A 12589-nucleotide genomic window follows, 5' to 3' on the forward strand; every position below is an offset into this window, starting at 1 on the left:
ATGCAATGGAGGCTGTATTTTTCAATTGATCTTCATGAATTTTGGTCAGAATGATTACCTTGATGAAATCTAGGTCGAGTTCGAAAATGGGTCATCTCAGGTCAAAAACTAGGTCACTAGGTCAAATCAAGGAAAAACCTTGTGTATGCGATAGAGGCTGTATTTTTCAACTGATCTTCATGAAATTTAGCCAGAGTGATTACCTTGATAAAATCTAGGCTGAGTTCGAAAATGTGTCATCTGGGTTCAAAAACTAGGTCACTAGGTCAAATCGAAGAAAAACATTGTGTATGCAATAGAGGATGTAGTTTTCAATTGATCTTCATGAAATTTGGTCTGAGTGATTGCCTTGATGAAATCTAGGTTGAGTTTGAATATGGGTTATCTGAGGTCAAAAACTAGGTCACTAGGTCAAATTAAAGAAAAATCTTGTGTATGCGATAGAGACTGTTTTTTTCAATTGATTTTTAGCTCGACTATCCTACTCACCCTGGCGTCGGCGTCGGCGTCGGCGTCACACCTTGGTTAAGTTTTTGCATGCAAGTACATACAGCCATCAATTAAAGGCATATAGCTTTGAAACTTATTTTTTCTTTTTCTAGGTCAATTACCAACCTCTCTGGGTCAAGTCCCATAACTCTGACATGTATTTTGAGCAAATTATGCCCCCTTTTGGACTTAGAAAATCCTGGTCAAAATTTTGGTTAAAGTTTTACATGCAAGTTACTATCTCCAAAACTAATGCAGATATTGATTTGAAACTTCACATGTGTCTTCGGGGTTATAAAACTAGTTGATTGCAGCAAGTCCCATAACTCTGACTTTCATTTTGGCCAAATTATGCCCCCTTTTGGACTTAGAAAATTCTGGTTAAAGTTTTGCGTGCAAGTACATACAGCTATTTCTAAAAGGCATATATATTTGAAACTTATTTTTTCTTTTTCTAGATCAATTACCAACCTCACTGGGTCAAGTCCCATAACTCTGACATGTTTTTTGATTAAATTATGCCCCCTTTTAGACTTAGAAAATTTTGGTTAAAGTTTTACATGCAAGTTATTATCTCCAAAACTAATGCAGATATTGATTTGAAACTTCACATGTGTCTTCGGGGTTATACAACTAGTTGATAGCAGCAAGTCCCATAACTCTGACCTTCATTTTGGCCAAATTATGTCCCCTTTTGGACTTAGCAAATTCTGGTTAAAGTTTTGCGTGCAAGTACATACAGCTATTACTAAAAGGCATATAGATTTGAAACATATTTTTTCTTTTTCTAGATCAATTACCAACCTCACTGGGTCAAGTCCCATAACTCTGGCATGTATTTTGGGCAAATTATGCCCCCTTTTGGACTTTGAAAATTCTGGTTAAAGTTATACATGCAAGTTTCTATCTCCAAAACTAATGCAGATATTGAATTGAAACTTCACATGTGCCTTCGGGGTTATAAAACTAGTTGATAGCAGCAAGTCCCATAACTGATATGCATTTTGGTCAAATTATTTCCCCTTTTGAACTTAAAACTCTTTCGATATTTAACCTTTTTGGGTAATATTTTCCTGCTTCTGGGACAATATTTCGAATAGTCGAGCTTGGCTGTCTTACGGACAGCTCTTGTTATGAAATTTGGTCAGGATGATTGCCTTAATGAAATCTAGATCGAATTTGAATATGGGTCATCTGAGTTCAAAAACTAGGTCACTTGGTCAAATCAAAGAAAAAACTTGTGTATGTGATAGAGGCTGTATTTTTCAATTGATCTTCATGAATTTTGGTCAGAATGATTGCCTTGATAAAATCTAGGTCGATTTTGAACATGGGTCATCTATGGTCAAAAACTATGTCATGTCTAAAAAAATGCTGGTTTTATCACAAGAGACCAATTTTTTGGTCCAATCTTAATGAAAATTGGTCAGAATATTTGTTTCCATGAAATCACTAGGTCAAACATGTTTTACACTGTTATGGTGTGTTTCTTAGGTGAGCGACCTAGGGCCATCTTGGCCCTCTTGTTTGTCGGACAGGTCCGACAGGATTTTGCTATGACTGAGATATGTATCCAGGTTAACAGCCTTTACAAGTATAATGCCTGCCAGGAACCAGATATATATCCAGGTTAACAGCCTTTACAAGTGTAATGCCTGCTGGGGACCAGATATATATCCAGGTTAACAGCCTTTACAAGTGTAATGCCTGCCAGGAACCAGATATATATCCAGGTTAACAGCCTTTACAAGTGTAATGCCTGCTGGGAACCAGATATATATCCAGGTTAACAGCCTTTACAAGTGTAATGCCTGCTGGGAACCAGATATATATCCAGGTTAACAGCCTTTACAAGTGTAATGCCTGCCGGGAACCAGATATATATCCAGGTTAACAGCCTTTACAAGTATAATGCCTGCCGGGAACCAGATATATATCCAGGTTAACAGCCTTTACAAGTATAATGCCTGCAGGGAACCAGATATATATCCAGGCTAAAAATGACACAGTCTAATCCTTTGCACAATCTGACTAAAGTACATCTCCTATTACGCTACGCATAGGATCTGAAAACGACCTATTCATTGCCTCATTCTGACGGCCCTTACACTAGCCAATCAGAGCCTAGCTTACAACATCTTGCAAATCTACCTGTAGCATTGACTTTTGATATTTACAATTCTTATGTCGTATTGTATCAAATAGCCGGTTAGCTCAGTCGGTAGGCCACTTGCTTTGTAAGCTAGGGGTCCCGGGTTCGAGTCCTGGAATAACTGCATATTTTTCTTACTCTTTGACAATCGAACAAGTCGTCTGATTGGATAACATAAAAATAGCAATAATGGAAATCCAAAATATACAGAAGACGAATGTGAATGGGTCGTTCTCAGATCTTCGTTTAGAAGATCAAGCACTTTAGTCAGATTGATCCTTTGCACGTATAACATATGCCAGGGACCATATAAAAATTATCCAGTCTAATAATGACCCAGTGTAATCCCTTGCAGGTATTATACATGCTGGGGACCAGATATATATCCAGTCTAACAATTACTTTGGCTAATGTTTTGCAGGTATTACACATGCCAGGAACCAGATATATATCCAGGCTAACAATGACCTAATCTTATCCTTTGCAGGTATAACACATGCAAGGGACCAGATAATATCTATGCTAACAATGACCTAATCTAATACTTTACAGGTATAACACATGCAAGGGACCAGATACATATCCATGCTAACAATGACCTAATCTAATACTTTACAGGTATAACACATGCCAGGGACCAGATATATATCCAGGCTAACAATGACCCAATCTTATACTTTACAGGTATAACACATGCCGGGGACCAGATATATATCCAGGCTAACAATGACCCAATCTTATACTTTACAGGTATAACACATGCCGGGGACCAGATATATATCCAGGCTAACAATGAAGACGAAATGCAACAATGGATAGGAGAGCTGAATGAAGCTTGCAGAATTACAGTATGTATATTTAAAAACTTTCCGTCCTAGATGTTAGCTTATATGGAAGTGCTTAAGTAGTGTGTGTTGATAAGGCCAGACTGTTTATTGAAAAGTTATGTGTTTGATAAGGCCAGACTGTTTATTGAATAGTTATGCGTTTGATAAGGCCAGACTGTTTATTGAATAGTTATGCGTTTGATAAGGCCAGACTGTTTATTGAATAGTTATGCGTTTGATAAGGCCAGACTGTTTATTGAGCAGTGATATACCCTTGATTTAGCAATAATTGCTTTATACCTTATTAAGCTGAACTCATATATTACAACACATCCATGTATCAAATTTGGTATGTGAAATCATATCTGAATGTTTGAGTTTAGTAAACTTAAATTGAGTCACTTTGACAAACCTGTACTCAAACTTGTATTTGAAGGAGCCCCAATGGTGGATGGTTAAGCTCACTGACTTTGAATCACTTGCCACTCATTGATGTGGGTTTGAAACTGCACTTGTGATTCTTCATGTGAGGAATTCATTTAGCTGGCTTATGGAAGGTTGTTTTTTCTACCCAGGTGCCCACCCAAGCCTGAAACAATGCACATAGGGGAACCTGGGGTCTTTCTCCGACATCAAAAGCTTGAAAAGTCACCATGTTGCCTAAATTGTGTCTAAACTCAACAAACACCAAAAACTCAAACTTGTACTTAACAGCAGTGGTATTTGTTCAGGTTAGCGATAAAGAGCCGTTGTGGCCCTTTTTTATGATACAGAGAAGGGTTTCTTAGAAACAATGTATGGTTATGTGTACAAACTCTTTTATGTACAAAGTAAGGGTTGCAGATTATATGATACCAGTCTAAACAGTTTTCAACCCTATCTTTGAGTTACAGATGTGTATAGCTGAACTCCATAAAAAAAGTGTATTTGAGCCGTGCCATGAGAAAACCAACATAGTGGGTTTGCGACCAGCATGGATCCAGACCAGCCTGCGCATCCGCGCAGTCTGGTCAGGCTCTATGCTGTTCGCTAACAGTTTCTCCAATTCCAATAGGCTTTAAAAGCGAACAGCATGGAGCCTGACCAGACTGCGCGGATGCGCAGGCTGGTCTGGATCCATGCTGGTCGCAAACCCACTATGTTGGTTTTCTCATGGCACGGCTCATTTGTTACAGGTGCCGCAGGCTCTGTCTCCCACTTTGGCACCAGAAAACTCCCGTTATGAAGTGGCTGGTGGAGTCATCAATCTTATGCATGAGGTGATTGCCTTTACTTTAATATTATTATAAACTATTAAACACTGTTTTACTTTCTATATACTAGAAAAAGCATTTCATTGGTAACAGTAAAAATATATGACATATTTCAAATACTTGGCCTCATTTACTTGTTCCACTTAAATTGTTGATCTTTAAAGATAAAAAACTAAACAAAGAGACACACCAGTTATCAATTGTGTTACAACCTTTTTATTGTAACAAGTGTTCAAATGTTGTACAGAGTGCAGACAGTGGGGAAGAGTCAGTAGAACACAATATGCCAGCTCTGTCACTGCCATCATATATATCAGGATATGCTGTTAAACAGGGAGCTGTGGTATGTACTCTTTTATTAGTGTTACTCTTATTATTATAGAACTCCACTCATTACCAGAATGTACTCCAAGGACATATAGAAATATAGATACATTTAAAATAATTAAAAGTATGTAACTAAAGATGTACTTTTGTTGAAAATAACCCTTGTAACTAACCCCAAAGTGATATCAAACTAATTACTAATTGTAAAACCACCATGGACCAAATGTTTCAACATGACAGTCCTTTTTATATGCATGTTTTGGAAAAATGGAAGTATGGTGTCATGGTGCATGCAGGGTTGGCATTAAAGCAGCAAATACTTGTATTTCCCAGGACAACGGGAAATACAGGGAACTCTCAGGAAATACTGGTAATTCCTGTGCAATAATAGGAAATATGATTCAGACCAATATATTTCATTCTTTAATAGAAAAGCTGTAACCCGTAGACTATTTTCATAAACAGTTCATACAAATCCATTTGTGTTAAGGTGAGAACTTCAAAAGTAAATGACAATACACAGTACACTCATTAGTTTGTAAGGATCAGTGACAATAATACCCTATGCCTCAGGCACTGATGTTGACCATATCACATGTTACAAATAACTTAGTAGCACCTGTTTGTATTATTTCAGTAAATCATTACAGAGTGAATATAGATTAATTAATGTGTCTGAAGAATTGTGTCAGCTGGCTGTTATTATAACTCTGACCATTCTTACACTTATTCTCTTTTACAGCTTATTACACTTTTTTAATTGATATTGTTTACTACTGTTAAAATCAGAGTCAGCTGTAACTGAGTCAAAGAGCTGATGTTCATTTGTTGTAGTCCTGCTCACTCAAAATAAATATTACAGTATTGTGGTCATTTTAACTGAAAGATGAAATCCAAGAAAACATGATATTCAGCCCTAACCATTTAATTATGCTTTTCACATGCAGTGAAATTCAAATACATAGAGGATATCTGTTTGTTTAGAGTGAATATGACACTGAGAAGTGAGAAAATTTCAAATATTTTTAGCGTAGCATGAGTGAAAATGTGAAAATTTTCTCACTTCGAGGTGAGATATATTCCATATTCACAAAAAAACAAAACAAATTTTTTTTTATTTTATGCTTAATTACGTTAAGATATGCATTTTGCAACAAATTTTAATCTCAGCGTGGGAAACAGACACGCGTAATCAGACATGACGTCAGACTTGTTATGACGTTAGAAAGACATACACAACATAACGTTCCATCATCTTATTTTATTCTTTGCTGCATAACATAATGAAATTTTCCTGAAGTAAAATAATTTGAATCAAGAAATATACTACAAAGAACAAAGTGCGAATACAATTTTCATTCTGTTTTAAGCAAATGATTTAAAATTTATGCACAATACACGAGGGGGCGGAGCTATATCTCTCACAGTGTGAAAATATAGATTTCATATTTTCACAGTGTGATTGATGAGATATAAAAATATTTAACTGATAGAATACAGTATTTCATTAGTTAGCATAAAATAAACAGGTTCTGCATGAATGTTTTTAGACATCATTGAGTCTTACGAGGGTTGAACTATGTAAAATTGAAAGTACATTTCTCAACAGTGAGCTATATCAGATGTATGTGCTAAGTACTTGTACAGTATTTTTCTCATGCAAGTGATCATTTAAATATTAATTATCACTTATGTATCTAATGTTTTTGTCACAAAAAACAGTATTTTCTTTGCATTTGGAGTCATTTTTCCAGTATTTCCTTTTTTTCCAATATTTCCCACTTTTTGCAATTTTAGAAGTATTTTCCAGTATGGGAATTTCCAGTAAATACCGTGGGAATTCCCACCCTGAGCTCACTCAGGGCGTTGAATTATTCATGTGAGAGAGCCATCCAGCTGACTTATGGAAGATTGGTGGTTCTACCCAGGTGCCCGCTTGTGATGAAATAATGCTAGAGGGGCACCTGCGGTCTTCCTCCACCATCTAATCTGGAAAGTTGCCATATGACCTATAATTGTGTCGGTGTGACGTTAAACCCAACAAAATAAAAAAATGATTTGTGTCTGGGGCATAACAACACTTCAGTGTATTGACTTAAAATGTGGCTTATAGGTAGGTGGCAATAATGTGTAGAGCAAATGAACCAGGTCAGTAGGTCAAAGCTCAAGGTCACAGCAAGGTCAAATCTGTCTGTGATATTTTATGTTCATGTTTATTGTTGAAGCTGTTGCTTTCTAACTTGGCATGTAGGTATGTGACGATGTGCAGTGCATGAACTTTATAGGGACGTCAAAGGTCAAGTTCGCAAATTGAGTTGAAATGTCAAATATGTCCTTTTTATTTTGTGTCCAGAGGACAACTTCAAAACTACACACCTCTCCCCCAACAACAAAAAAAGGGGAGTATGTTGCCCAGCTTTGTAATTTCTGTTTCAATACCAAAAGATGAATATTCTTATTGACTAGGATAGTCATTTTAAGATTTATTTTCTAGCACAAGCCGATACAGGGTCACGTAAGTATTTCTTTATCACTGGTGGATAATGCCTCAGTAAGATTGCTATAGATACAGGATGGTAATTAGGGGATTATCAGTAAATGGAAAAGTTAAAGAAAGGATAAATCTAATTCAAAAATAAAATAAAGATCCTTTAAGCCACTTTTATTTGTTATCATGAAATCACTTATTTAGAGAAATTGAAACTGCCATACCTTGTTAGCTTGACTATACGAAGTAATGGAGAGCTATCCTACTCGACCCGGCGTCCGTGTCCTTCCGCGTCCACACTTTGGTTAAAGTTTTGATGCAGTTTCTCTTTACCTTTGTTATTACTTGATGGATTTACTTCAAACTTAAAATAGTTGTTCCTCATCATCACCCACATTATATGGCTTAAGGGTCATAACTCTGGCTCAAATATTTCATGAATTATCCCCCCTTTTTACTTAGAATTTCAGGTTAAAGTTTTAGTGCACTTCACTTTATCTCAGTTATTACTAAATGGATTTGATTCAAACTTAAAATAGTTGTTCAACATCATCACTAACATTATATGACACAAGGGTCATAACTCTTGCACCAGTATTTCATGAATTATCCCCACTTTTTACTTAGAATTTCAGGTTAAAGTTTTGGTGCATTTTCACTCTATCTCAGTTATTACTTAATGGATTTGATACAAACTTTAAATAGTTGTTCAGCATCATCACTCACATCATATGACACAATGGCCATAACTCTTGCACCATTATTTCATGAATTATCCACCCATTTTACTTTCAATTTCAGGTTAAAGTTTTGATGCACTTTCACTCTAACTCAGTTATTACTGAATGGATTTGATTCAAACTTAAAATAGTTGTTCCACCTTATCACCCACATCATATGACACAAGGTCCATAACTCTGGCACCAATTTTTCATGAATAATGTCCCTTTTACTTAAAATTAAAAGTTAATTTTGATGCATTTTCACTATATCTCAAGTTATTACAAAATGGATTTGATTCAACATGACACAAGGTGCATCACTGTTGCATTAATATTTCATGAATTATGCCCCCTTTTTGCTAAGAATTATACTTAATATTTAATGTTTTGACTCACTTGATCCTTATCTCTCTTGTTACTTAATACCTTTGACACAGACTCGAGCTATTATCCAATATTTTATCCATGTTGGAGTCATTAAACACTCCAGTGACAACTCCAGCTTCAACAGATGTGCCCAGTTCCACTATCCAGCATCGAAAAAGTCGAGCACGCTGTCTCCTGTGACAGCTCTTGTTAGCTCAACTGATTTTTTGAAAAAAAATGATGAGTTATTGTCATCACTTGAGCGGTTGTCGGCGTCGGCGTCGGCGTTGCCTGGTTAAGTTTTATGTTTAGGTCAGCTTTTCTCCTAAACTATCAAAGCTATTGCTTTGAAACTTGGAATACTTGTTCACCATCATGAGCTGACCCTGTATAGCAAGAAACATAACTCCATCTTGCTTTTTGCAAGATTTATGGCCCTTTTGTACTTAGAAAATATCAGATTTCTTGGTTAAGTTTTATGTTTAGGTCACTTTTCTCCTAAACTATCAAAGCTATTGCTTTGAAACTTGGAAACTTGTTCACCATCATAAGCGACCCTGTACATCAAGAAACATAACTCCATCTTGCTTTTTGCAAGATTATTGCCCCTTTTGGACTTAGAAAAATCAGTTTCTTGGTTAAGTTTTATGTTTAGGTCAGCTTTTATCCTAAACTATCAAAGCTATTCCTTTAAAACTTGCAACACTTGTTCACCATCATAAGCTGACCCTGTACAGCAAGAACATAACTCCATCCTGCTTTTTGCAAATTTATGCCCTTTTGGACTTAGAAAAATCAATTTCTTGGTTAATTTTATGTTTAGTCAACTTTTTCTCTAAACTATCGAAGCTATTGCTTTAAAACTTGCAACTCTTGTTCACCATCATAAGTGACCCTGTACAGCAAGCAACATAACTCATCCTGCTTTTTGCATAGATTATGGCCCTTTTTGACTTAGAAAAATCATTTTCTTGGTTGAATATTATGTTTAAGTCAACTTTTCTCATAAACTATCAAAGCTATTGCTTTAAAACTTGCAACAGTTTTTCACCATCATAAGTGGACACTGTACATCAAGAAACATAACTCTATCCTGCTTTTTGCAAGAGTGATGGCCCTTTTTAGACTTAGAAAATCATGGGTAGGACAATATTTCTATTATACAAAAAAAATCAGATGAGCGTCAGCACCCGCAAGGCGGTGCTGTTGTTTTTGTTTGTGTTGTTGGTACTTTGATATGTACATATTATCATCCTAGATCTTCATAATGAGACACATATATTAAACTTACTTTCACTTTGCAAATTTCTTTCCATGATATTTTCGAAAGGTAACCTTATTTATTTGCCATTGATGAAATTCATCTTGAGATATGAAAAATAAATTAGAATAAATCACAAGCTTATTTGATTTTACAAAGATATTTATACAAATTTAGAAGAACATGTCTTAGCTCAAAAAAACTAATAAAATTACCCTAAAATAATGCTTTCAATGTACTGGAACATTATTGACAAGGAAATGTACAGTGTGTGTAGCAGTTCCGAATCACCCAACAGAAAACGTTCAATCTATCAATTAGAATTGTGTCCTTTGGTGTTTAGTGTTCATATGACAAGATGTAAAAATAAAAGGTATGATTTCATTTCTATGATTACTAGTTTGGCCACGGGGTACATATTGATTTTCATCGAAAATTTGTAATAAAAGGTCAGAAGAAAAAACTGCAGAATTATGAAAAATATAAAATAAACATTTCAAAACATAGTCATGACAGTTAATAATTTCAATCTGCAAAAAAAGTTTTTATGAAAATAAGAAAGCCTTCAATTTTTTATGAGGTAATTTCCGAACATAGTCATTCAAGTAGTTCAGAATCACTTTTTTCAACATTTATCTCCCTTGGAAGAACAAAATGACACTCAACTTCTAAAAACTTCGTGAAATTATTGCTTTAACTAAGGGACATTCTAGGGGCAAAACATTTAATTTTATTGGCAACATGTGAAGAATAAAATTGAAGTGATCTGGAACTGCTTATGATTCAGAACTGCTACACACACTGTAGACTTAAATGTGTACTGTTATGTAACCAGTTTCACATGATGTCAAAGAGAGCTATTATGTTATGGGAACCACAAGTTAGTTCCTAACAAGTAGTTTACAAATGTTTTGCAAAAATGTATGTGACAGTGGTGCTAAAAAAGCTTCTTTAATGGACAAAAAAAAATACAGTACATTTACCAAACACAATAGTGGTCGAGAAATTTCTAAATTATTCATGTATTTAGCAAATATGTTGAATAGTCAGCATAGAATCCATACCAACATTCTTATCTTGGTTATTTCTCAGCAGCCATTGGCTGGAATTCAGGGAAACTTAACAGGAAGGTATATTACAAATAAGAGATGTACATATTATCAGTATATTATGGTTGTTTTTTTTTTTTATTTGTGGGGGAGGTGGGGAGGGTATGACCCTTCAGTGTTATGTTTAAAATAAAAACTTAAAATACTATAGGCCCCATGTGGTTCTGGAACGATCTGTGTATGAAAAGAATTGGAACCACTGCCTTACCCTTGCATGATCGTAAGAGGCGACTAATAGGGTCTTAACACTTGGTTTTGCAGTAACTCTGTGATTCCAACAGGTATGCAAATTTTGATTCCATACCTCATGTTTTTATTTCGATGTAAATGAGATGTGGAACCAAAATTTGTAGTCCTGTTTGGCGCCATATAACCTATACTGCGTTGGTGCGCTGTAAAACCCAAATAAATAAATAAATAAATAAATAAATAAATAAAATACTATAGAGTGTGAATACTATTGATGGGATTTAAAATTTTCAGTATTATGCCCTCTTAGCTCCTAAAGCTTATTTTCATACTTTTTATTAAACAATAAAACTTTCATAGGCCTTTAAATAAGGTGTTAAATTAGTATTTGCTGACTAATACCATTTTATTTGATATTTGTGTGCTTTTAAGTGTTATCTTTTTACCTGATCTGACTGCCAAAAATAACAACAATAATATTTAATCAAGCGGATTGGACAGCACTATGGTGACGAGGCCTTTTTCCCCAATAAATCAACCTCCTGTAAAAGGAGGCAGTCCTAAAGCAAAAAAGTATGTTTTTTTTTCCAAATTCTGAACTAATTATTCCCAAATGATTGTTAACTAACAATGTTCTTCATGCTTTACAATAGGTTTGCTACTCTATCTGTTTATTTTCCTTCTGTAGACAACACTTATAATATACTGTTGCACAATTATTAAAATGCAGCCCCACATTTAGAAATATTACACTGAAAAAGTGCTTTTATATTGATTTTATTTTTTTCCTAATTATGACAACTAGCAAGAGCATTTTCCCAATTGCACCGATGTTGTTGGCATTCCCAAAATGATGGAAAAAAAAGGCCTGGGCGAAGCTGACTGACATAACAAGGTGGTACTGGTCAGGGAAAATCATGATTTGGTCAATGAAAAGTCGGGGGAATTTTATTCATCCATGATGGTTTGGTGGCAACTCTGTTTCTAATTGATGTGGTGAAGGTTGACATGGAAAGTTTTATAAGACGGAGTGCTCAGTGCCCCAGAGAATCCATGTATCTGTATATTTTGTGTGATTTATTATGCTTGTGTACAAGTTTCAGCAGAATTTTAACAAAACAGGTATCCATGTGAAAAAAACTGATTAATGAAACCTTTTGCTTCCTTCACGATCAAGTTAAATCAAAGCACTGAAGTACTGATGCCCCATCAGTCTTGTCTTGTCAGTCTGAGGGAAATTTTGGGTTTGAACCCCGCTACCAACTGGACTGTTAATGATTGTGGTCTAGTCCTGTTCCTTCCCTAATATGGTGGTTAGGAAAGTTGACCATTGCAAGGAAAATTGACTGCCTTAATATAACCTGAAATACTGTTGAAAATGGTTTTTTAACCTTCCCCCCCCCCCC

At 35.4% G+C, this 12589-nt stretch overlaps 1 protein-coding gene across 4 annotated transcripts in view; it reads left to right on the plus strand.

Moving 5' to 3' along the window:
- Positions 1 to 12589, plus strand: part of LOC123546026 (pleckstrin homology domain-containing family A member 1-like) — a 65584-nt gene that overhangs the window by 14563 nt on the left and 38432 nt on the right. For 2 of the 4 annotated variants that reach the window (XR_008372351.1, XM_053550998.1), the window contains exons 5-8: positions 3326 to 3489; positions 4644 to 4727; positions 4969 to 5064; positions 7543 to 7563. Coding sequence is in view for 3 of the 4 variants with exons in the window: in XM_053550998.1 (XP_053406973.1) it covers positions 3326 to 3489; positions 4644 to 4727; positions 4969 to 5064; positions 7543 to 7563 (365 nt within the window). In the remaining variant the exon portion in view is untranslated. The remainder of the gene's footprint in view (positions 1 to 3325; positions 3490 to 4643; positions 4728 to 4968; positions 5065 to 7542; positions 7564 to 12589) is intronic. The other 2 variants (XM_053551000.1, XM_053550999.1) reach the window with 2 other exon arrangements.

This window comes from Mercenaria mercenaria, chromosome 9, assembly GCF_021730395.1.
Source record: "Mercenaria mercenaria strain notata chromosome 9, MADL_Memer_1, whole genome shotgun sequence".
Taxonomy (NCBI): Eukaryota; Metazoa; Mollusca; class Bivalvia; order Venerida; family Veneridae; genus Mercenaria; species Mercenaria mercenaria.